Genomic DNA, 26,760 nt, shown 5'->3' with positions numbered 1-26,760 from the left:
ATGCCATTGCGGTCTATAAGCTGGCAACAATCACAAGAAAATGTAACAGAATGGACTAAAAGAAGATACTAAGAAGTTACATGGTCATGGCCCGCATGTATTTGTTAACAGTGACAAAAACTGCTGAACATATCGTTCAGCAGTTTTTGAATGAATCATTGTGTTTGTGTTTGGAGAATTCTTGTATACTCGCTCTACAGGACACGTTCGTCCTTTCATATTTCATCTCTTCAGCCGTTTTACCTCAGGGAACGTCACATTAGCACCTACGCAAAAAAACAACCACTATATTTCTGTTTTTTCCAAAGAGAAAAAGAGAATGGAAACTTAACTCTCATTGAACTCTCACCCTAAATTGTGCGCAATTAGAGGTGACAATGAGTAGGTTGTTCGTCAACATGCGTCAGAGCTTAAAAAAAAAAAAAAAAGTGTGTGGGGGTCACAATTGTGAGCATTTTGTAAAATTATTTCACATTATTAAGCCGGCATTTACATTCTAGCTCTGAGACTGTCAGGACAAAAGCCAAGCTTTGTTCAACTTCACATGCAACACTTTTACTGAAGATGGGCCTTCCAGAAAGGTTTGTTTTTCTTGGCTTATGGGATTATAATAACGAAGAGTCACTAGATGAAAGGATTTTCTCAGATGCAGAAATCAAAACTCAAACCACAAGTTGCTGATGTCATGTTCATTTTTTTCTTCTTTCTTTTTTTGCACAGAAATGATACAACTCTTTGAACCCCAAACTGCACTCAGATGAGCCTTTGTTTAAAAAACAGAAAAAGAAATAAAGAGGGAAATCAAACCAGGTCTTCAAACAACATCTTTCTGCTGATTTGCAGAAGAAAATCAGTAATAACTCTATTATTGTTTCACCATAAATGAGAAATGCCTTCTCCAAGTAGAAATGATAATTTTCACTTTTTTGTTCTTAAACTACTCCACCCTGGTTAGAGTAAACATTTGAATGCATTAAACTTCATCCCTTCGGTTATTGAAATTAAAATTTAAAAAAAAAATAGTTCTAGTTTTAAAAAAAAAAAAGATACTATTTTGCCCTTTAGAGTCCCACATAACGTAACATTAGTTACAATAGTTAATTTTAGTTTTGATTAGAAAAGCCTCATCAAGGAAAACGGGGCAGTGTAAACCCAGTGCTGACCCCTCATGCATAGAAGCAGAGAGGGGAAAAACATGGACTTGTTCTTTCACTCCTTAAATAAAAGTCAGTGTTATCCGATTTATTACAGCTCCTTCAAAAAGAACATAGTTAAACTCATCACTGTGAGATGCTCAGCAGGGTAGGATCGGTCTTTCAGAGTCTAAAGAAAACACATTGGTTTAATCAAATGGAATCAATTTAAGAGCAACAGGCTTTACTGACAGATAAAGGTGGAGTGAGCAGGAGCTGGGTAGTGCGCCTGTATGACTGAGGAGGACGCTCAGCAACACTGAGTTGAGATGTGAGAGCTGGCGGATGCATTGGGAGTTTATTTTGTGACATCTTGCCACACACTTGGTATCTGTGCAGTTAGTGATGTTCAGGGCAGACAGGTGGAGCAGCTGCTACACTGATTGGATAAATGGATGGATGAATAAGACGCTCCGACTCCATGAGCGGCGTTTCTTTGATCTCTCTGAATTGCACTTTGTCTCTGGCTGCATGCAGTCTCCAGAGCAAGGTCAGGCTAGCTGGCTCTGTGTCGGCGGAAATGGTCTTCATTCTTTGATCTGCAGGAAAGAAAAATTAAATGGCGTAAGAGTACTTTATTAAACGGGGGAAGTGGGACTATTTTGCCACAGGATCCAACTCATTACCTCAGTGACAACCCCCGCGGCGATGGTGGAGCCAACATATCGCAGCATGAAGCGGCCCAGCTCCTTATAGTCTTTGTACAGCTCTAATGACACGGGCCTCTGGGTCTGGATCTCCACGATGGCATTCATGCCCTTACTCAAACACCTCAACAGAAGAGACACGCAAGAAGCAGCATGACATGAATTTGAATATTCTAACAAGAAGTTGACTTTATGGCGAAAAGGGGGTTAATATGATGCCATCTTGTGGTGGCATTTTCAGTGGAGAAATGTTTTGTCACTCATCTGACTGACTTCTTCAGTCTCGGCTGACTTCAGGTTTCCCAACATCATAAACAGCATATTTGCATAATGACTGAAAGTAGAACTACTGACTAATAATGACTAACAATGGGCCATGAGGTCAGTTTCATGATCATTAATATGCAAATTGTCATGACCACTGACCAATAGCCACCGGTATTAATCACAGAGAGTTGGGGGAATGGCTGCGATCACAGCATTGTAAGATGGTGAAATATGTACCCTTAGGCCGCCTCCTCGATTCAGAGATGGCCCCTTTTCACGTAAATGGCCTCTTTGACTCCCTGCTCAAACCAGCGTTCCCCCCTGTCCAGGATGTGTACATGCTCATCATTGAAACAATGTCCACTGGCCTGTAGGTCTGCTTAGGACTCGTTTTCACTGATATATATATATATATATATATATATATATATATATATATATATATATATATATATATATATATATATATATATATATATATATATATATATATACATATACATATATACATACATACACAGCAATCCTCCTGGCAGTTAACAGCGTACACTATATTCCTCAGTTTGCAGCTGGGAGCCTGATCCTTGTGGTGGGATTTGAAAGCCTTTCCCTGTTTTGTCAAATGTCCAGCTGGGATAACCACATTTACTCTGGGCTTTTTGATATGATGTTCGTCTGCTTCGCTTTGCACAGTGTCTCTGGGGATTGTGTTCGCTCTGTGTAGTAGCGTCCTGATAACACCCAGTTTGTGCTCCAGTGGATGATGAGAATCAAACCTTAAATACTGATTTATATGTGTTGGCTTGTGGTACAAGTCGACTTAATAAAGTTGGGGAAACCTGCAGTCAGCTGAGACAAAAGAAGTCACTTGGATGATTGGTGAAATGTTTCTCGCACTGAAAACTCAACGTCCAGATGTTAGGAAGCATAAACCATTTTGCATCAATTCCATCTGCTCTGGCATAAATGAAAATGACAACAGGTGCACTGGAGAGGCAACAGAGCTATGAGCATAGGTCCCACTACAGGATGCCCTCCATGGAGTCTGTGATAAAAAACTGCACATGAGTTTTTTTAGGACTCTGGCAGCGCTCCTCCTCCTGTTCCCCCTCATACCAGACTTTCTGCTGGGTTAAGGCCTTTCAACGGCCTGTCCAGCCTTCTTTGTAAAACTGCCCATTGCCTAGCATCTCCTCCACACTATTGAGACTGTGCCAACCTGGGTGAGCTAGCATGAGGCACAACTAAAAGAAAAAGAAAAAAAAAAAAAAAAAAAAAAAAAAAAAAAAAAAAATCAGTCATGAGGGGTCAGGCAAGAGCAATGATCTATGGCCACCACCTGCAAAACCTCCTTTCTGGGGGCAGTTTTGTCGTTTCCGCTCCAGTTGAACACTTCTCACTTTCATTTACGCCAAAGCAGCTAAAAATGATGCTTCGTGTTATGTTGCGATGATTTTTTTCTTTTTTTTTTTGAGCAGTGTATGTGCATCTACAGTAAATATCCAAACTACTGTTCGTGTAAAGTTTTGTTTAGGAAAAAGAAATGTCCTACTTAACTAACCACACTTCCCACACATTGACATTAAGGCGCTGGAAGGCAGTACCTTGAACATTTTATTTTGAAGGCTATTCATTGTTTCCAAGTTCAGAGAAAAGCTTCAGCGCTACCATAAACAAAGCAAATAATAAAAAAACACTCCTAACAACACAATAAACAGAAACAAAAATGCTGGCGTGCATAATTGGATAGAAAATGATGATAAATCCTTTTCCAAACTCACTTTGGTTTCTTCTTCAGGACCTCGCCGCTGCTCTTGTGTAGAACACTAATTAACTTCCTTATGGTGGCCGGTTCGCTGACTGTCTGGTAGTGCAACAGTACCTACACCAAGCGTGCACACATTTCTAAAGTTAAAGCACATACAACTGTGCAAAGAGTCGTTTCACATAACATAATTATGCAATTGTCATCACTAAAATCTTGGCAGAATTGTTTAGGTGTGTAAAAGCAGAGCTTTGTTGGCACTTACTGGAAAGCCTTGTGTGATGGGGATCTCGATATTGAAAATGAGGACTCGAGCTCTGAATCGAGTGCAAACTCGAATAGGTTCTTTGGGATCACAGAACACACAGCCCATACTGGAAGGAAGCAGCCAGAAAATATGTTTGAAAAATAAAGTACAATAAAAAATAAAAAAAAAAACACCCTACAAGCAAAATAAACAAAGTCTGTATTTAATCAAAACACTGTAAACCAGACCTCAATACTTATATGTACTGCAAAATATAAATTATAAATTTCCGTTGTTAAGAAATATTTTAAAAAACTCATTCAGTTTTATATTAACACATCCTTAGCAATTAATTCTTTACTTGATCTTAATGATGTCCATGCCAGTGAGTGTCAGGCTGACGTGGTCTCCTGCTGCAGCCCAGTCCAGAGCCTCATCGTGTAGAGTAATTCCTGCAGTGCAAAGAGCACAGTGTTGTTCCCCAACTTGCCTTAAGGTGGCAGTGTTTACCACTCATCCACACCAGCAGATGCACACAAAAAAGGTCCACATGTAAGCAGACATCAGGCTTACATTTGTTTTCTTTGTGATTTTGCATAATGTACGCGTGTTTTTCTACTTCTTATTAATATCAAACTATTGTTTTTGTGAGATGCTATCAATCTGTTTCCCTTCAGGTTTACAGAAATTCACTATATGGCTGCCAAAAATAAACTTTCCACCTGTGCAGTGGGTGTTGAGTGATGCTTTGTTGTATTAATGTCAAACCATGACTAACAGACTTTGAGATAAAAAATAATTGAGGTCTCATTTGATAGTTTTTTAGTACAGATACTAAAAACCAAGCCATATAAGGTTTTTATTTTTCAGCCCACCCCGATGACATTTCATTTAACAAAGACCGGGAGGGGAGGAAAAAAAGCACATGAGTGCATACCTTTGACAGTGCAGGTTTCATTTGGAGGCATTGCCAGTATTTTGTCTCCAGTTTGAATATAACCAGCCTCGATCTTTCCTGTAACACAGAAGCCTGAACCCTGGTCTGGAAAGAGAAAATCCAACGTCAGCAAAATCTTAGCAATCAAACACAAATTGGAGAAATGAAAACAGACATTAAGAAAATAGACATCAAGGGCCCATTTCCATATTTAACGTTACCTTTAAAGACATCGGAGATGCACAATCTGAAAGGTTTGTCTACAGACCTCTGAGGGGCCTTGAAAGCATCTTCAGAGGGGAAAAAAACAACAAAGAGGAAGTAAACAATAAGTAGCGGTAAAATGCTGGTAAATAACATGAGCTGTCCAGTGACCATTGGCGGTGAATCATGTTCTCTGTAAGCAGACTGAGACTGGATGTTGAATGTTTTGAAATAGATGTCAGTTCTATGGAAGCTAAACTTCACATGTCAGGCGGTGTTGCGTGAATCATTTTCAAGTAAGTCACGTCTATTGCAGCAAGCTTACAGTCAGAATGCATGGATTCTGCAGCTTTCATTTCAAGAAAAAAGGTTGCACAAAAACACACTGCTGCAGCTGCATCGTGTAAAGCTGGTTAGATTATCCACATTCAGTGCTAAAATTATTAAACCTAACTCGATGCTGCGAAGCGTCTTAGGTTTTCCATCTGGTGTTTTAACACTCATGCCAACCCAAAGAAAGGAAGTTTGAGTCATTCAATAATTAAATATAATAAATGTAATCAAATATTTAGTCAATTTTATTGTTTAAAGAAAAAAGAAACTTTCAGCTCACACCAGCTGACCTTCCCGGGACTGAACCAGAGATCTTTCACTTGTAAGTTTAATGAACCACCACTACACTATAAACCCTTTATCTCCGGCTGCTGGCAGACTTGCCACTCTTGCCTATAGTTTGCATGGAAGACGTCAACTTGCCTGCAACCATTCGCAAACCAAACACCAAGTGATATATAAGTTAAAAAAGTGACGAAAACCAGAAACAGAAAAGATTCACAGTCAAAGTAAAAGTTAGTGCAGCAGGAAGGCACAGCTTTTAATTCAAAGACAAACAGTCTCCACAGTCGGTGTAGGTGGGAGTACTTGCAGTCATGTCTGCGTCTTCCATGCAAATTATGGGCAAGCGTGGCAATCTCTTAGCAATCAAAGCATTCAAAGCAATTAGAAGGGGGTTTTAGTAAGGCACCTAGCAACTTCTAGCAACTATTGGCCAACTGGTTGTGTAAAACAGATTGTTCCCTGTGGCTCACAGGACCACTCTATAGACCTGTGTGACTGAGGCATATGGAAATAAACAACTTACAGTAAATACCTGCAGCTCTTAATGTGATTATAGGGTTTTCCTTGCATTAGTTAACAGCAAGATGAATTTCAAGCTGTCAAACTTGATGATCTACATATGACTAATTCTTCTTTCTGCATACCTTCAAGAACAGTGAGAGCAGAACTGCAAAGGGGTGAACTTCTTTTGACAAAAATATAAGTGCTGCAAACACACAGGCACTCCAGAATTTAACAGATTTAAGAGAAACGGCAATATATTTAGATTTACATAAAGACAGTTAAATCAAGAGTTTAGTCTACTGACTTATGTTCCAATTTATATAAAGCTTTTGAAATATTTAATCCTGCTCTATAACTATAGCTGGGCATTGGTAGTGCAGTCAACCTTCTTAGGAAACAAAACTCGTGACTCATCACGTCAGATCACACATTTAGAAAAGTAGAGAGTGAAAATGTAGCTTGAGTCAAAAGGCAATAAGCGCTTTCGGCAGCTCGAGACGTGCCACAGTGTATTACCAATCTGCTCCAGCAGGCTCGGCCCAGAGTACCAAGAGGTGAGCTGTGACACTGAGCTCCTGGTGGCAAGGTTTTCTCCTGACAGGCCGCTGGTGGGGATGTAGAAAACATCAGACTCCTGGAAAAGCAGATAAACACGGAATCAAAGAGAGAGAGCAAATATTTACTCACAGCCAAAATATTATACAGATGCAGAGCTATGTCCTCAGACTTCGTGCCGGCTCACCTTGAATCCTGCCTGCTTGAGAAAATGGCCAAGTTTCGAGATGATTTCTTGGAAGCGCTCCTGTTGCCAGTTTACCTGATGTGTAAACGAACATACAGGAAAAAGGAAAAACACAAAGAAACAGAGTTTCCCCTTCAGCACTGCTTTGATATGGAAATGTGTCACCAACATGCCAGTGATTATAGGAAACAAAAACAAAAACACAATCTCACACACATACACACAGTTTCTTAAGGCCTTATTCTCTCCTGTTAAGGTCTTCAACATTCAGAAGGTGTATATATATATAAAAATTAAAAAAAAAACTTTAAATAGAGTAACTTCTTTTAGACTGCAGTGCTGTCTATGCAGTCCTGCATATGGTGTCAACCAAGTACACCCGCAGTCTCACAGGGTAGATATACCACCTGAAGCTGAAGCTGGGCAGTACTAGTACAACAGTGACAGGCTAAAATATCAACCCACTTTTCTAAAATTCCTTCAGATGCCAGATATTACATTTCTTTAAATATATTTGCATGTAATGCTTACCGAACATCACACCACCATATTTCAATCTACGAGGCCTGTTACCAGGCCTTTTCTTGATAAATTAAATTTTTTAGTTGCACTGAAATGTGCAGTGTCAACTTTCACAATGATCTTCAAAACTGCAGAATAATTATAGTCATGACACTGACTTCGAGTTTCCTGGTAACTACAGCAATGATGACCGTGCTTCTGCAGTTATTCTGACCAATCGACTCTTTGATTTGTCCATCCATACACAACAGGCCTGCTCTTTCCCTTATCGTTTCCTATAATCTGAACTTCTCCACAATGTTGTTCTTGAACAGAAAAGGGAGATTCTGGGCACACCTTTTGCAACAAAGAAAAAAGATACCTTAGCAGGATTTGCTGGATTCACCCAACGGTGGACAAGCTGAAGATTCTTTTCAACGTTAATTTTTGAACATACCTCCAGGACTGCGTGCTTATTTGTTTAAAACAAACAGACTGCCACTCATATTGTTCAGCTGTAAAAAACAGTTGGTCTTAAAAATGCCTCCACAGTGCTTCGTTTTAGTGCAGAAGGTCTGACCTGGTCCATCTTGTTGACAGCTACAGCCAGCTGAGTGACACCCAGCGAACGCACCAGCAAGGCATGCTCTCTGGTCTGACCACCAGCCTCGAAGCCCGCCTCAAACTCTCCTCTGCTGGCATCCACCACGAGCACCGCCACATCAGCCTGGAGAGAGAGAGTAAGGCGAAGGGGTGTTGAGATTGGCATGCATACGTTTCTGCAGAGGCAGACTTAAAAATAAAAACCACACACTGTAAATTTTCCAAAACATATTCTGTTTGTAACTTTATAAACCACTGCTAATGTTTCCACATTTAGAAAGCATTTGCAATGCTATCAGATTTTAACATGAGCAGCACTGATGCTTTCAGAACAGGTCCTGCTTATATATTGTGCATAAACTACCCTCAAGTCTTAGGGGCTCTTTTTGTTGTTGCTTGTAGTAATTTATATTTGGAGTCATGGCTCTTCTCTGAGCCCTCCCTGCCCTTCCACATACACAAAAAACACACACGGAAAGTGAGAAGCAGGGAGCCAATACAGAACAGAGCACTGATGGGGGGTTTCGTACAATTATTTTTAGAATATTTGATTATCGCATGTAAAATTTTATCGTCACACTATGAATATTTTCCAAGTTAATGAAAGAATGAAATTTTCCGTTTTTTACTTTCTGTTGTTATTTTTTCTTTCAGCATTTTTTGAGTTTTTACAGCATCAAAACATAGGCCCAGGAAATTTCTCAGTGTTGGAAAACACATTTAACCTGTGAAAAACTGCAATTACATCAGCTTTCCACCCACTCCACACATCACAATCTAAAGCCAAAATCTTGTTTTTGTTCACCACATTTTTTTTTCCCCTGTAATCAGTTTTGAGCATGTATATCAAGGGAAGTATCAAAGATTCAGTAGCAAAAGTGCACAGACTTAACCCTTGATGTTTATATGCACTTCCTGAGAAAATCACTTTAGAGAACTGCATGAATGCATGTTGTGTAAACCTTTTAATGTCACCACTGGGATAGGTGAGTGCTGAGTTACTTACACTGTGTGAAAATTTAGATTTTTGCCTGCTGGCTCATCTTCTAGCCGTGCCTCCTCCTGTGTCACCATTTCTTTGTTTTAACATTAAACGAAGCCATGTTCTACATTACAGTTTGGACAATCCATGTCGAGTGTAGGCCAGCATTAAGATACTGCACTGAATACATGCGTCACAGCAACTGGATGCTCTCCTCTAAACTTTAGTAAACTAAGTAAAAATGGCACAGTATCTTATGCAAAAAGAAAAACAGTCAAAAGTTGAAGAGACAAGAAAGAAATTGCAAAGAGAGCATGCCCTGAAAGCCAAATTTATAGCTAAAGCACATTAAATACAAATAATTAAATCAGCTGACTGACGGGGGAAACCCTATTACTGACATTGGTCATAATGAATGCCCCAAGTGTTTCATGACAAAATATTTTATACTTTTATACTTTATACAAGTATAAGCAGGTGGCATTACAGAAATTTCTATTCATTTTGACTTAGAAATTCATGTTCTACTGGAGAAAATACATTGAAAATATCCTCCTAAGTACATGACACACTGTCACCTTGATTTGCTTACAGCAGAAACTCCTTAGTCACTACATGAAGAGGTAAATGTGAGGACAGTCATATGGTAAAAGAGAAATTACACGAGCTCCCCAAAGCAGACACAGACAAGCACACCCATGCCTGCAAAAACACCTTGCGATACCAACACCCAAAACCACCGAAGTTATTTCAAGATGTCAGGGTGCGGAAGGAGGGAAAGCGGCCATTTTAATCGAGAAGTTTTCAAAGTCAGAAAAATGTTTTAGGATCGGTTAGAATTGTTTAAATGGTTGAGTCATATTTGCAGCTAACCAATGGATTGAGTAGAGTACAGCAGAAGATTCGATAAACAGCAATCTATTTTTCAGAAATAGGTTACTGAGCACATAGGTTACTGAAATAGGTATTTTTCAAACTGTATCCCCTTCATTATTATTACATTATATTTATTATTCATCTCATAAATTATAGATGCATTCAAGCCACTTTTCAGTTTCTGATTACTAACCTGTACATAGATGTAGCTTTCTAACTTCATTACTTACACTCATTCATATTCATCTGTAACCTCTTCTTATGAGGTCTGATTTTGTATTTTTGCAGCACTTAAAATTTCATCAGGCACGTCCATTTCGATCATTCGTAAACTGTAAATGCGCAGCCCACCAACATCTAGCAACATCTCACTCACAGCCTTGATTTACATGCACTGATCAGGCTGTTTGAAGAGCTTTTCATGTTATACCTGTGCAGCTCCTGTGATCATGTTGGGGATGAAGTCTTTGTGTCCTGGTGCATCCATCAGTGTCACCACTTTAGAGTTTGTCTCAAACTTTGTCATGCCCACATCCATTGTAACACCTCTGAAGCACAAAAAGGGGGGAAAAGCCAACAATTCATTTTTTAACCATTTGATACACTTGAATATGAGAAAATTCTAGATGTTAATAGCGTGCTAAAGTGTCTGGAAGGCCTTATAAGGGAATCCAGATTTAAAGTCCTGGTCATTTCCTGTGTAACTGCACGTCTGGTGGGCGAGGCTCGTAAGTATTACGCATCTGCTTCAGAACTTAGTGATAAGTTGAATATGGATTCCCACCCATGTCACTTTCTGTTTCTGCCATATTTCGCTTCCGTTTCACTCTGATAATAACAACAGAGTGCAAGCAGGGACAGATTTTTTAACACATATTTTTTCCATGATAAATGCCTTTTGTACAAAATAAAAATTCCATGTCACGTAGGAAAAACAGCTTTCTTGTAACAAATTAACCCTTTTCATCCATCCAGAGCAAAACTGACCGACTGCATCGATAACTCAACAAGGCTTTTCTAATCTAAAGAAGCTTGAGCAAAAAAAAGATTCCGAGTTGAATCTCACATCGTTTAGCATAACAGTAGTTACCTGTGAGCTAATAAATCGGATTTTACCCTCAACTTGGAATGCATATATAGGCAAACGTTTTTTGGAGTAATAAATATAATGTTATGTAATAAAAATATGTCCTTAAAAACAATAAATGCACATTTTCTCTGCAAATATAAATTTGCTGATTATTATGTAATAACTGTGCACGCATCTTTCACTTTGTGCGCACTTTCATAGTCAATATATACCTGTCTCTCTCCTCGCCCGTTTCATCCAGAACCCAAGCATAGGCGAAGGAGGCTTTTCCTGCCTTTTTCGACTCCTGCTCGTACTTATGCATGGTGCGTTTGTTGACATTGCCGAGCAGATATAGCAGGTGGCCCATCAGTGTGCTCTTACCCGCATCCACGTGACCTGTATAGAGAGGACTAGCACTGTAATCATAGCGCCGAGTTGAGGGAGAAAGTCATTCAAAAAGAAAATAGGCTCTAAGGGCGGGGAGTGTTAAAGGACTCTGACGAGGAATGGAGGGAGGGATAGACAGATAAGGAAAAGAGGAAGAATGTGCAAAGAATGATAAGACAGGTGGGAGGACTGAAAATGATAAAACAGCAAAGGGAAGCCACAGATTGGAGAAGGAAATAAGTAGAATTGCACAAGTGGCAAGGGGGGTAGAAAGAAATGGGAAGAAGGATCGAAGGTTCTGGGGGGGGGGGGGGGGGGGGGGGTATCGTGGTAAAACGAAAGGTTTCATAGGCTGTGGGAAACTAGAATCATCTGCACTTCTGAAACTACCAAGTCACTTTTTCTGCTGTAACTGAGAATGAGAAATAATGATTGAGCAACTGAGCTGGTCTGAAGCTCGACTCATTTACTACATTCAACGGTGACATAGGCACAGCCAACCAAACAAGGGCAGCAAGAAGAGATCTTCAATATGATTAACTGCCCAACTGTAAATCGAAATATCAAGGCACTGAACACAGGTTCTAGAATATGAGGGGAAAAACCAACTCTGCAAGAAGTGCCCGATTTAAAAAAAACAAAAAAAAGGAACTCCCACTCAGCATACTTTTGTGTATACTCCCAAATTTCGAAGCACTGTGACTGCTGATCTTTCTCTTCTTTTAACGTATAACTTGGATTTGCATGCATTCAAAATACCCCAAAGCGTTAAATGTTAAAGTACTATTTAACTGAGTGGTGCACAAAATAGTTCATAAAGGTGGAGCATTAATATTAGTATTTTCAGCCTACCTATAACTACCAAATTTAACAGAGGCTTGCCCCCTTGTCTCTTCTCCAGCTCAGCTTTGATATTGATGGCCTGCCGTGCCTTCCCAGATGAACGGCTCGGGGTGGGACCGGTCACGGGCTCGTCCCCGTTGGACCCTTTAGATGGAGTCTCAGGGCGTTTGGAGGCAGCTTCTGTAGCTGTGACGACAACACCGTTCTCCCCTGTACTGAGAAGAGAAATTGAAGTGTGAATACGCTTCTTTGCAACAACTGAAAATTATGTCTCGCAAGCTCTAATCTCCTTCTAACCAAACAGATCAGTCTTTAGCTTTTGCTTTAAATTAAACCACAATTTTGCTAAAGGCTTAAATCCCAGTCAAATAACTTTTTTTTTTTTACTGTTTTAAGAGAACAATCTGAACATGACAACAGGGGAAGGGTTAAGTTACCTTGGAACATCAAAACCCATAGTCTGCTTCTTTCCAGAGACGGTCATGCGGGCCACTTTTGGTAAAACTTCAGAGTCCAGTTTATTGTGGGAAGCATCTCTGCTTTTAGCTGAGAAAAATAAGACACACAAAAAGGCAAACAAAGGCCTCCATGACTCACACTTTCTCCAAGGAGAAAAAGTTTTTCCGTTTGTTTTTTTTCCACTGTGGTCGCTTACATCTAGACTTTTCTGGGCATGCACTAAGATCAAGGTTAATATAGAAATATTAGCTAAACTAAAAGACATTAAGATTCAATCTTTCAACAATTATCAGAGTAAGTGAGTGGAGCAGCTTCAAACCTCAGATTCACAATGTGTCTAACCAGTCCAGAGAAATAATGTCAATATTTATTGTGTTATTAAGTAGATAATGTTTTGTCTGTGAAGGTTCTCAGTCATCCAGGTCATCGTAGTCAAAGGAGATTGCAAAGAAAAGCATCTGGACTCCTTTAAGTTGCTTGAAGATAATGTTTTACAACACTCTAAAACAACCATGCACACATCAGTGATGTCCAACAGATTCAGGTAATGACTATTTTACTGGTTATAGTTGCACGTTGGCATATTCTTGAGAGCAGTAAGAGTGCAGATTGCAATAAGTTGCACTTTGAGCCTCATATCTATCTGATTGCTAGTTCATATTATGCAGCAGTGAGACTTGTTGAGGTCACTGCTTTGTCATCCCAGTCCCAAATGGCCACCGGTCCCAGTCATATCAACCCGTTTCTGATTCATTTAGACTGGGCTGCACAGCCAAGCCTACTGCACACACTGTGCGTCTGTGCGCGGCAGTGACATCCTGGTTCAGAAAGGGTTAATTTCAGAAGTGGCCGTTGCCTCCCGTCTCCACGTAAATAGATCAGTGTGACACAGCATTTCGCAGAATGAATCTTTTGAAAAGGTGTCACCTCAGCAAGTGCAGCACTGAAAGTGAATGCATCCATTATCACACACGCACACACGACTGATTAAAAAAATATGTCCATATATGCACAACAGAAAGCCTGAACTGCTACAAGGTGAAAAGGGCCTAAGAGCTAATAAACTGCCACTTCTATTAGTCTTTATTTTATGTTCCTTTCCTTGTTGTATCAAAATAGGATAAACTCCCACACAACCCCCCACTGCATTCCTTCAGCATTTCTATAATGTGTTGGAGTGATAAAACAGTGGATATACCTTCATCTTCTAGCTTTTGTTAAGCATGAATTTTATGAAAACACTACAACTCTGTCAATCCTTGCATGTTTATACCTTTTGTTCATCATAAAAAATACCCTGAGGGAAAATGAGAGGAAAGAGGTGCGATTCAACAGAATATTAATGGACTTTCTCTAACCAAACACTCTCTGAATGACTTGCTCTGCATTAGAGAAAAAGTCCCTTTCACTCAGAAACATTGCGACACAAGTCAGCTCACCACACTCTAGTGAAGCTTTTTAAGTTAATGGCATTTGCATACTGTTGATTCCCACACACTTATCCATATCTACTTAAATGTGGAAAAAGGGGACAACCAAAGCAGAGCTTGCAACAACTGAGATAAAAACTGAAAAACTACACTTAAGAAATGACAGGTAAATCTAATCGACAAAAGAAAAAGGTTCAAAAAAAGTACCACCGCTGCGATTAAATTACAGAAATTTTAAAAACACCACCGTCATATGAAATCTACTGTTTCAGTTTCACCTGTCCTGCAGTAAGCAGCAACATGAGATGGAAAAAGTACTCTCTGGGGAATTTTGGTTCTTCGTGCAGCTGGGGGCTTTTCTGGTCCTTGTTCAGCGACACAAGAGGTTTCTACCACCTGTGTCAACAGGACATCAGGCCACTTGAAAACTTGAAAATCACTTACAATTCTGTATCTAAAGGAGTTGGAGCCCTCTCTAAAATCCAGTCAATTGCAAATCACCCAAAAACCTACATATTAATTGAAATTAGTACAAAGATAAAACATTAAGGGTCAAATTGGGAAATGTTATTGCCTTTTAAAATATGAATGTTAGCAAAATAGTTGAGATAGCAGTGCAAAATAAAACTATATATCATTTTCTTTGGTGTATAAAATCAAAAATATAGAGGAATCTCTATATGCAAGGCCGTAAACCTTATAGCTGTGATCTTTAAGCAATAAAGGGCGTGGCATTGTAGTGCAGGGGTGCTTTATAAATTGTACACTTACCCAATGTTATTGCTGTCTATATGCAGAATACCAAGTACTGAGGACAATGTAAAATCTACAAATACCAATACTGAGCTTCAGGCCCCGAGACAGGGTCCTTGACAGCCTGACAGTCTGTCTGTATATAAAAAAAAAAAAAAACAGGCCAGCAACCATGATGGTACAGAGACGGGGTGGGTTTGTGCATTTGGATTAGTATGCACAGCTGGTAAATGGTATATACAGATTCTGGACCAGGATCATTTTTCATTCAATCAATCGATTAATATGATTTGACAGTAGTTCAAATTATGGTCAACTGATTTCATTCTTATTCATGTTTCACATAAGAGTCACAACTGTTTTTGGAAACAAGGCTAACACTGCCTCATTAGAGCAAGTAAGAATGATACGACAACTGGGAAACTCTAATGAATCTACCAATACACATTGTGATTAAAAAAAAAATACATCGTGCTCTAAAGTATGTGACAGGTTCTTTGCTTTTTTTTTTTTTTTTTTAAATTGTTTTTTCAAAATTTTGTTTTTTCAACAAATTTTTGTTGAAATTTGTTGAAAAACGTTCTGCTGTACTCCTTCAAGTTCTTAAGCAAATGTCAACCCCCTTATAAACTGTGCATGTTGCTTTGTCAAAACACTGCAACACTTTTCCAAACAGGATGGTAACATGAGAAAAATGATTCGGTGCAATATAGCTCCAAGGCGCAGAGCAGGATCTTTTACCTTGTTTGGACTGGTAAGTAAACACATGGTATCCTTCTATCCAGGATTTCTCTATTATAGGGGACCCTTAGTGTGACTGAATGAGTAAGTGAGTCATCTTATTCATGACAGAATAAAGGGAGTGCACCCAGGATATGCAAATCAACCCTCCCTTGTCTGTCCAAACACAGAAACGCAGTGCAGACAAAAGAAAAGGTGAGGGGTGGGGCAAAGACTACACCAACCACTTGAGGCCGCTACAGCCTATGAGACATATAAGGTGTGTCGACTTTATATCAAAATATCTAAAGAGAGACAGGGGTGGGAGTGGGGAGGAATAGGGGAATATTTGAAGTGAGTCACCTAACATTTCTGAATCTGCGCCAGTTTCATCTCTAATTTGTATTGTTACAAAAAACGAAAAAAGGGAAATTAGTAATTAAGAATATATGTAAACCAGTTTAAATCTATTGTTAATTACACGATTTCAACCATAAAGGCTGGAATAAAGATCCATGGGGTTCTTCGGTTTAAATTTAGTCCATCTTCTACCCTAAACTTGTGGATCTATTCTCAATGAGACAATCTGGGAGTCAAACTTCATTCATGTTTGAAAAATAGATGGAAACATGAATGAAAAAGAGACTGCTGGTGGAGGCAAAAGCTATGAGTAGGATCTGACCCCTTTCACGATGAGTCATACAGACCCACAGTGTCAGTACCACAATTGAAGATTTCATAAAATATATATATCTGCATCTGTGACTTCCACCTACTCAGCAGTTAACCTTTAGTCACAGAAGCTACTTGAAATTCTCACCTAATGTGTTTTTATAGTTCAAAACAGGTCTATAAAGAGACTGTCTCTGACCTACAGCACGACAACCTACAACTTTAATGTACACTGTGGTTTACACTGTTGTCTAAAAAAAGAGAAATAAATAACTATGTCAATCTATTTTAAGTGACATTATTGTTCAGTGCTTTCTTGTTTGAGGAATCTAGAAGTGAACTTTAATGACGGACATGACTGCACATCTGCCCCTTCTGCAGAAAGAACGCCAAAAGACCCGCATGGAAAAATAAACAAGTCTCTATGCCAACTTTAACAGCACCATGCATCAAGCAGGGTAATGATAGTAACGATAGTGAGGTTTTGAAATGACACACTGTACTGTGGCTGGACTCAAGTACTCACATTCTCAAGGGTTACTGTACATGAGCTTTTACCTTATTCCTGTTCAAACCTACATTTTGAGTCATAATTATATTCACACATTAAGATCTCTGTCATCTGTATGTTGCTCATGCATACAGGACCTTTTTCTGCACTTTTACATTATAGAGTAATTGCCACTGGATGATTTATTTTTCTGCTACACAGTGTTTCATATAAAACTAGTTGGAGAAACATTTCAAATCTTAACTACTTTGAGAAACTGTGACTCTTTTTTTCATGCACATTTGTTAAGTTATCCCAAAACCACAACTTAACAATCCTCCCACCACCAAAAAAAGGTCAAAGGGTCATACACTACATGTAATGCTTTAAGAATAAAAGCATTACATGTAGCCAAGCATTACATGACTTAATTCTCAATGGCATAGATTCAACATGGTGCTGGAAACATTCCTCAGAGATGTTGGTCCATATTGAGGTGCTTGCGTGACACAGTTGCAGCAGATTTGTTGAATCCACATCCCAACATCCTTGATGAGAATGTCCCGATCCACCACATCCCAAAGGTGCTCTACTGGAGTGAGATCTGTTGACTGTGGAGGCCACTAGAGCTAAAATAAAACTGATGTTCAAGAAACCAGTCTGAGATTATTTCAAGTTGCTCATGCTCAGTTTGAAATTTAGCACATTGTCTTAACCATGTTTACATACCTAAATGCATTGAGTTGATGACATGTGTTTGGCTGATTAGATATTTGTATTAATGAGCAGTTAAACAGAAGTGTATGTTCTGAATAATATGCAAGGGCTTGCACACAACTTAAGGCTGAACTGTTTTGCCAACATGAAAAAAAAAAAAAACCCAGCAACAACAACAGCAGGGGCGACTGTAATCTTTTCTGCCATAGAAAGAGCCTAACAGCTATATTATTAATACACACCTTCTTCTAGACATAAATTTTCCACATTTTATCCCAATTTTTGCAAATTTAGAGCATGTCTGAATGGAAAACAAGCATGCAGCTAAGCAGACTTTGGCATAAAAAGTAGCATTCTGCTAAAGCAAGGTGATTAGTGGGTTATGGATTTATTATATGACACTCCCCATCTGCAAACAATAACTGCAATAACTAAATGAGATCAAAACTTGAAAAGAAGCACTTGGTCATGTAGTTTGACGGTAACTGCAGTTAGATGGGACTAAAAACTTCCCTGCTGCTGTTTGTTTCACTGAAAGGCATTTTATCAAGTTTTTCCCCCAACACATAGCATGGATTTCTTGGGTGCGTTGCTTGGGAATGTTACCAATATATGTCTGGGCAAATGATATGTCCAGGCAGGTCGCCCAGGCATACTACAGTCTGTCCAATCCCATGTATTGCACTGAAGCCTGGCCATAGCAGGCAATGCTGTTGGATTTATACTGACATGTTAGTATTAGGGGCGGATGTTATAGTCTCAAAATTATATCACGATATTACAGAATTGTAGTGGCACAGCATAAGTCAACTGTAAGCAGAAAACTAGCCTATCAGGTTTTCCCTGGACCATTTAAGTAGAAAATAACCACTTAACACTTTAACAATAACTCACACTGCAAGAGCTGCACAGCACTGTTACACAAACAAATTCAACCATTATTTTCTACATGGGATGTTGTATCCCAGTTTGAGCTTTTAAACCAGTTGCCTAAAGCCCTGCTTTTCCACTGTGTAACCACATCAGTAATTTCCATCCACCGTTTGCTCTTACTGTCGTATGGAGCATAATTAGCAAGTGTTCAGGCAGTTTTTGGTGGAGTCATTTGCTGACATTTGGGACGATCATCCCTGCTAGCATCTCTTCCTTTGTAGAACTTTCTTGTACTTGACAGGTTGTTTCTGCCTCAAGTGGTGAAACACATTTATTTGTTGCTTCCACCTTTAGCTGGAATAGTTTTCTTTCTTTCTCAACAACCCTCTTCTTTGTTAGAGGGTTGTTGAAGCAGCTCCTTTTCAAATATTCAATCGAAAGCTCACATGTGGCTCTAAGAAATACCCGAGTTTGTCCCCTGGTTGGATGCAATAAGAAACATAAACGCCTGGCATTAAATTTAAAAATAAATTACTATTATATTTGTATTACAAAACAATACCACATGGCACAGCCCTAGTTAGTATGTCTGCATTGCTCTGCCATCATGAGTCAAACTGAGCTGTCAATGCCAGACTTGAAAAAAATCAAATCGTGATCAAGATACATTTACTAAAATGCAGGAAGATAGAAAGACTAAAGATGCACCAGAGTCTACGCATGTATAATTTAAAAAACTATATGTTTACACTGTTTACACTGGCAGAATTATAAATTAGCAAAATAAGGAAGTGAGATATAATTACAGCCCATTATATCGTGTTTTACAGAGCTATAATCTTACTAATCCACTTACTAGGTTTGCAACATACATTATTACCACACAGACCTATCACAGTTATTGAGGTCTGTGTCAAGTCTACTGTTACAATTCTGGGATGTGCACATCAGAAAATGATGTAGCCTAACCCATATGGAAAAGAAATAGTAAAAACTTATATGTGATTACTCATGAAAGTGGCCACTTTCTCATTACTTTCATACATTGTTTTAGTAAGAATCCAAAACATACAAGTTTCATTATATAATTTTTCAAGGGATCTTATATCTGTTTTCACTCTTATGTGCTTTTCATACAAGTTTCACACAAGACAGATACAAACTTTATAAGATTTATATATATATATCTTTTCCATATGGGAAGGCTTGGTGATATGGGCCTATGCATCGAGGAGTACTCTGTTACCTGGACAGCAACTCCACTGCTTGGGGGGGAAAAACAACCCAAAAAAAACCAAAACACACAGGACCACAAGCAATTAGGTTGTTCGTTGCACGTGCCTGCATACACACAGGCCTCCACCTGACACAAATAAAATCTAATTATAAAATCTTACCACAGCCTGGACCCTGACAAAACTTTAAAATAGAGTTATATTTACTGTCTCAGCTCATATTAGTAGCTGATATTTGGGACAGAAAAAGAGCTAGTGAGTGCCTCCAAAGATTTTCAGCTACTGGAAACCGCTAAACAGCTTTCAGGCAAAGTATGAGAACCACTCACCCAAACAATTTCATATTCAAAATCTCATTTTGTGACAATGATTGCATAGTAAATACTGAACAGAGAGATTCCTTGATTTGTAAGTCAAATATTCCTAACAAAGATTTCTTTATTTATAAGTAATATGTGGTCGTTTAAATGTGTAACATGTTTACTTAGTACAGTATATATATTTGCACGATTGGTATTAGGAAGTAGTAGGACTAGCATGTTAACTCCTGGGAAAGTGTAGCTGTTAACAAATTTGAGGAACTACTGTGCATGCCAGCTGCATGTTTTTAAAAAAAAAAAAAAAAAAAAAAAAAAGACATTTAGGATTTGTCTTGCATTCAACCACAGCACCGAGGTCAAATGTTCTGAATGCAAAATTTTCCATTTTGCCCTTTAACAGAACACACACCACAAAAAAGACATAATACTGACGCATGTAAGTCCAAGTGCATCTGCTTATTTTTGACCACTTGTTAGAACAATAGTATTTTCCAGAGTTGGCACCACTTCAAAACCATAGTTTGTGCAACATGTATGCCTTGCAAGAAATGCAGAGCCTGTAAAGACACAAAGAGGATTTGATCTGTCACAGCCTTTGTGAAAGCTGTGAAAGTTGAGAGGCTTGATCAGATTTTCCTACGTAGGTGGTGTATAAGAGGCACAGCAGTCTATCGGCTGCTGTGCAGAGTCGACATGTGCTTGGCTTGACATTTTCTCCAAGAGTGCAGCTTCCTGCACAAACCCACACAGCGGCTCCCCTTGAGAAAAAAGGACAAATAGCTGCTGGACAAAACCACTTGCTAATAACAACTTGTTCATCTCTTGATTCCCTGAAAAAAAAAAAAAAGCACTATAAAAACACTCTGGACCTGCACATTTTCACACAAAACAGACCACAACACGTCCAGGGCATCTAATTTCCAAACACCATTTTCCAAGGACTGCAAGCTTTGTACACTGAAAAACCTGTTTCACCTCTAATGTTTATCTTGCTATTGTTAACACTAACTGTCCTTTATCATTTATCATCTCCCTCAGGCTCTCCTTTCTGGAAGACACCCCGGGGGTCCAGTTTACTCTCTGCACCTGCATGACGTTTACTCCTCTTCTACCAACATGAATTCCCACTTAAAACAACAATGAATGAGTAAAAAACAAGAGTGTCAAAACCAGAAATGCCTCAAGACACTTTAGCATAACCGTTTAAAAATGGAAGCTTTACTGCAGATAAACAATGTTTTCTTTATAAAAATGTCTCTTTAAAAACAGGCAAATGCTCTGTTAACTGGTAAAGATACCACTATGACCAACTGTTTATTGTCCTATACTGGCAGTTTACTATACAATTATACATTAAAATAGAGCACTTTAAAATTCATTAGGTAGGATTAGTTCCTTACAACAAGCCAAAAAACGTGTTTAACACACGCACATTCGCAAAAACTGAAGGAGAAGACTAGACAGAGGTTCACTCAGAGCACATAAAGTCAATCATCTTTATTTCGAAACAGACAAATTAACCTTTGGCAGTGTGCGAAGACACACCCAGTGTAAATTAAACCCATGTATACAAAACGAAATTAAAATCTTTTACTACAGTATGAACACATTCACTTTGACTAATTCAGTAAAAGTATATAGTGCTTTCATGCAAAAAAACCTGTTTTTCAATATTTAACAGTTAAAAGATTTTGCTTGTCTTTGTGTATTCGTTTGTGTGTCTGTACGCATATGCGTATGTGTTCCTCTTCCCTCATGGGAAAATCTCCAGGTGTCCTCTAAACCAAAAAGTCAAACCCATGATCTCAAACACAGGCAGCAGTAAACCAGTACAATGGTTAACTGATCCATATTCCAATAGCTGCAGCACACCTGCAAACAAAGTCAACCTCTTTTGTCTTTTGAGGGTTCATGCAGCTCAGAAAAAAGTCACATCTAGAGTATACATGAACTTTCTCTTTGCTGTGATCATAAAAAAAATTAAAAAGCCATTGGCCTTCGAAGCATACAAAAATAAGACTACATTTAAAATGAAGGAGAGAAAGCTAACTACAGCAATAAGAAACAAAGACCTTTCTAAAAGTTCCTAAAATACTTAAATTGTTCTTTGAAGGTTTGCTTGGGTTAGCTAAGATTATTGTTAAGCTGCCAGAGTGAGTTCATTTCTCTTTGTTCTGTATGTGTTCACTTAAAAAAAAATACATAAATGCTTGAATAATCTTCTTCCTATTATTTTTTTAACCAGTGATCAGAGTCAGCATGTCATTTTGTTGGACCCAAAAGTTCCTTTACTCCCCATAAATGAGTGCAGACTTGCAACCCTGAGTGCTGCATCTCTGGGTTTAGTTCAGTGATAAGAGCAAAAGGGCCCAGATAGAAGTGGGGTTCTCATTCAAAGCAAGTCAAGTTAGCACCAAGGTAGATGCAACTGAATTAAGCGCTTTCCTTGTGGCTACCTGGTGAAAGCTTTCCGCTGATTAGCACGGACGATGTCATCAGGCGAAGGGGTGTCGAAGCGGAAAGGTACAATGGGCAAAAGTGTGGGAAGCTGCTGTTTGGATTTCTCCTGCGACTGAGAGAGGAAGGCCTTGTAATAACTTCCTCTCCTCTGACCTTTTATTTTTCCCTTCAGTACATTTTTCATCCTCTTTTGTCTTCTGCTAGTCTGAACAGACAGAGTAATCGCAAACACTGATGGTTTTGCAAAAACGGAAACATCCAACCCCAATGCAAAAGCAGCTGGAGACATGGGTGATGGGAGGTCACTTTCAAGCTGATGGAGACCTTCTCCATGTGACTGGGCCATCAGTGAAGTCAGATCAATAGTGTGACCTGGTTTAGGTTGTCTGAAGATTTGGTGGTATGGTCTGTGGTCGAGTTCACACTTGGCACCACCCTCTGTAGCACTCTCTTCTGACATGCCAGTCTTCTCTGGTTTTGCTGGTGAAAAGAACGACGTGAGGGAGCACTGTGACCCATTTGAGGTGGTTGAGGTTTTGCTTTTGTGTTCAGATGCCATATGTGACAAAGAGAGCTGCTCAGAGAGACCAGGTGGTTGCTTCAGTGCATTTTCTGGAGATTCAGAGCTGAAAGGCTTGGGGGAAGTTGAGAAACTGTTGCTGTAATGCTGCGAGGCAAGCTGGGACAATGAGACAGTGCCAGCCAGACATGGGGGAGCGATGCTAGTTATTTTTGATGAGGAGAGAGCATTCGCTAGTCTTTCAGTGCTTTGTGATTGAGGGGAACTCTTTCTGTTTTGGTGCTGGGAAGCAAGTTCGCACAGGGATAGTGTTTGTGCTGGTGCAGCCATTCCCTGAAACATTGCAGATGGTATGCTGCTTTGAGGAGTAAGGAGAGAGTTACTGAAAGCTGGGCTTCGATTTGAGTGCTCCTGGATTAAATCGGCTAATGTCGGGCTACCCTTTGAACCACCCATCATGGCTTTGCCTCCAACCCCAACAGACTGCTGATTTTTCTGCACAACAGAGCTGAGACTCCCAAATCCAGGAGGAGCAGCCATAGAAGAGCCTGCAGCTGCTGTCTTGGGGTTGTTTAGCGATAGACTACTGAGTGAAACTGAAAGGATGGAGGGAGGAGAGGCTGGTGATGCTGATAACGTCTTTAAAGATGCCAAAGCTCCCAGTGAAATACTACTCTGACTAGACATAATGGATGCTGTTGTTGTTGCATTTAGTCCTTTGTTGAATGAGGAAACGTCCAAGCCCTGCCTTGTGTCAGCTACTACTGACCCCTTATTCTTTTGCTCGTGCTCAGAGATGAGCTGTGCCAGACTACCACCACTGCTAACACCTGGGCTAATGTTTTTAAGGCTAAAATCCTGCTTTTCACAGCTGCCGGCATTTGGTTGAGATAAGAGGTCACATAAGCTGGGTGCTTTTAGTTCAGGTACATGTGGATGTGCATGTTTGTGCCCATGTGTGTTGGCTTCATGTGCCTTGGATGTCATGTCTGTGTGAGAAGAAGACAAGCAGGCTCCTTACCTTACAAAAGCCAAGTGCAGTTGTCGAAGAGGAGGGGTGAGGGGGACCACAGAGCAGAAGTCAAATCAATCATATAGTAAAAAAAGAGAAAAAAAAGACAGAAAGAAGGCACTTTGTTAAACATTTGTATCACTATACAAATTTGTGTGAAATCAACAAAGAACACTACTGGCTGTTAGGCTTCCATACACCCAATAATGACACATATTTATATAGAAGTACTAGCAGCAGTGACCTATGTTGACTGCGTTTGAGGAGGAAATGGGAAATACTTATCTTGGAACACCCACCTATACAGAAAAAAATTTTCATAGCTATGAAACTCCACAGAAAACCCAAATCTGTTATACAACCCTTTAAATGCCACAAATTAACGTCCTCCCGGTGTGTTACTACACTGAATCACTCAGGGGTAACAGTTTTTAATCAGTGAAACAATTTTATTTTGACCCACTCAAGGTGTACCTTTGTCAGCCACAGCCTCTTGTTTGGTTCTTTGTGGTTGCGGCGCTTTGTCCTGGTTAGCTCGCTCTACTGTACCAGTCTCTTCAGCTGTACTTCTGGTAACTGGAGCAGTTTTAGTGTCTTCAGACAGTACTGCGTCCAGTGCCCTCTGTGGGTCAAATCCACATTTTATGGCTGCCTGGGTCAGGACTGAGTCCGGCACTGCATCTCCCAGCACAGTCCGCATGTGGTCCAGACAGGAATACAGCTTGGCTAAAGAGTACAGCAAATGTTGGACACACACAATAGATTTGTGATCCATACAAAAAGCACAAATTTAAAAAAAGACATCAAAAGTTTAAAGGACAAAATGAACTGGTGCATGGAACCTTTAATTGTAAAAACACAAAAAACAAGTTGAGAAATGTTTATATACTGAGCCGCAGTTGTGTGCTCAAAAATACTACCTTGATCAAGAGGGTTGAGATTCTGGTTGACAGTAGGGGACACAGGGACAGCCTCATCTTCAAATTCTTCCTCCTCTAAAGGCTCTTCCCTTGGTGCATGTCTTTCTTGACGTGAGTAGATGAACTGATTTGCTAGATAAGCCAAAACCATTTAATTTTAATAGTAGATTATACGTTATCATATATGATGTCTACTTAATGTTGCATATTTTCAAACTTAAACTGGAAATGCAAGCAACTATTGTTATTAATGAGTGTAATGAAAAAAAGTTATTTATTTGAAAATGCAGTGTATGCTTAAATTCAGACAGATTCAAATTAGTCTGCTCCATCTTCACTATGCATCAATGGTAACCAACCTGTTGCTGGTGAAATGCAACAGTAGTCATCCTCCACAGACTGTCCATACATGTCATCATCTTCAAAGTCTGAAAAAAAGAAGAAAAAAACAACACTTAGATGGATACCTTTGCTCATTTTGTTGTGCCTCACACAAACAGTCGTATACACAATTGCAGTAAAGTCCCTTTATGCCAGCTGTGACTTTGCTTTGTCAGCAACTTTATGAATGCCACTGCACACTAGAAACCTGGAGATTTTCCTCTAATCGCTTAACTCTAAGCTTTATTTACAGATATATTCCGCAAATTTACAACATTGGGAGATTTGAATGTAAAGAAGAGCAAGTAAGGAATCTGGTGTTATTGGCACAAACAAAACACTGGATAGTTAGCAAGCTAGGCAAGTAGCTAGCAATAACCTGAGTAAACATTAGTAAATTTAGCAGTTACACACACCTCACATCAATTTTTTTTACTATAACATTAATCTAAAATCTTGGGTTTGCGTGGGTATTAGTAATTACTGTCGTTATGGGACAATTTACCATACGCTAGGTGCCAAGTGACACGACAACAGTGGGATCTTGCCAGTTAAACGAGCTAGCATTAGCCGCTACAGCTACTGCTTAGCTGTAAACAGCTAACTGGTTTAGCTCTTAGACGCCTTGCCGCGGCATTTAAATGAGAACCGTTTTTGCCATCTACCTTCATCGTAGTTGTAACCTCGAACATTTCTATGACGAGACATGTTGATTATGCCTCCTCTCTCGGCGCCACTGTTATGTTATTCGGTTCACGGACATGTGTCCACTGCCCAGCGAAGCTCCTGCAGTTGCTGCTGTGTGAAGCTAGCCTACCTTAGCAGGCAGGTCACAATAGATTCGACAGTCACGCAAATACATAAATGTAACCACAACACACAAAAAAATAAAAACAAACAAACGTATTTGTTGTAATTACGTCATTTCATCGACGCCGAGCTTCTGCATAATTAAAGTAAAATAAATAATAATAATAAAAAGTTTTTTTCTTCGCTGACGTAACTTCCGTTTGTAGTTGGCATAAGATCTCAACGGGTTTCAAAACGTTTACGCTGTCAGACCTATATTGCACTGGATTTATTTACAGCTACAACTCTGTGCATCCGTCAGAGTAAAGTTCTGCAAGCCTAAAATAGTAATATAAGTTGCACCCCATATAAAAAAAAAGAAACATTGCACTACACGTCGAGTTTAACAGTAAATAATAAGAAATAACACAAACCACAACAGAGAAAGAAAATAAATTATGTCGCAAAGAAAGAGAAAACAACCCATAAAATGGAAAAGTTATAATAAAATTACTCTTTAAAACAAAGTGAATGGCTGGGAGAGGACTCTGTCTGACGGAGATAAGAGTATCACAGGAAAATAAGAGAGGTGTGAGGTGGTATGAAATACAGTCTGTAAAG

General features: G+C 39.3%; 1 protein-coding gene across 2 annotated transcripts; it reads right to left on the bottom strand.

Annotated features, from left to right (window-relative positions):
* Nucleotides 1-674: 674 nt before the first annotated feature.
* Nucleotides 675-26,265, bottom strand: hbs1l (HBS1-like translational GTPase). 2 transcript variants are annotated; one of them, XM_040017352.1, is made up of 18 exons: nt 26,016-26,240; nt 25,329-25,397; nt 24,970-25,101; nt 24,524-24,775; nt 12,826-12,934; nt 12,398-12,603; nt 11,389-11,554; nt 10,517-10,634; nt 8,206-8,352; nt 7,125-7,199; nt 6,899-7,016; nt 5,278-5,346; nt 5,057-5,161; nt 4,481-4,571; nt 4,138-4,246; nt 3,889-3,989; nt 1,820-1,964; nt 675-1,732 (listed from the first exon to the last, which is right to left on the bottom strand). In XM_040017352.1, the coding sequence occupies exons 1-18, from the start codon at nt 26,056-26,058 to the stop codon at nt 1,721-1,723; spliced, it is 2,067 nt and encodes a 688-aa protein (XP_039873286.1). In that variant the 5' UTR covers nt 26,059-26,240; the 3' UTR covers nt 675-1,720. The 2 variants fall into 2 exon arrangements, with proteins under 2 accessions (XP_039873286.1, XP_039873287.1); XM_040017353.1 differs by lacking the exons at nt 675-1,732; nt 1,820-1,964; nt 3,889-3,989; ... (9 more) ...; nt 12,398-12,603; nt 12,826-12,934 and adding an exon at nt 21,540-24,053 and having other exon boundaries at nt 26,016-26,265.
* Nucleotides 26,266-26,760: the final 495 nt, after the last annotated feature.

The sequence above is a fragment of the Simochromis diagramma genome, unplaced genomic scaffold (assembly GCF_900408965.1).
Source record: "Simochromis diagramma unplaced genomic scaffold, fSimDia1.1 OVJJ01000802.1, whole genome shotgun sequence".
Classification (NCBI taxonomy): Eukaryota; Metazoa; Chordata; class Actinopteri; order Cichliformes; family Cichlidae; genus Simochromis; species Simochromis diagramma.
This window is presented reverse-complemented; position numbering and strand designations above follow the sequence as displayed.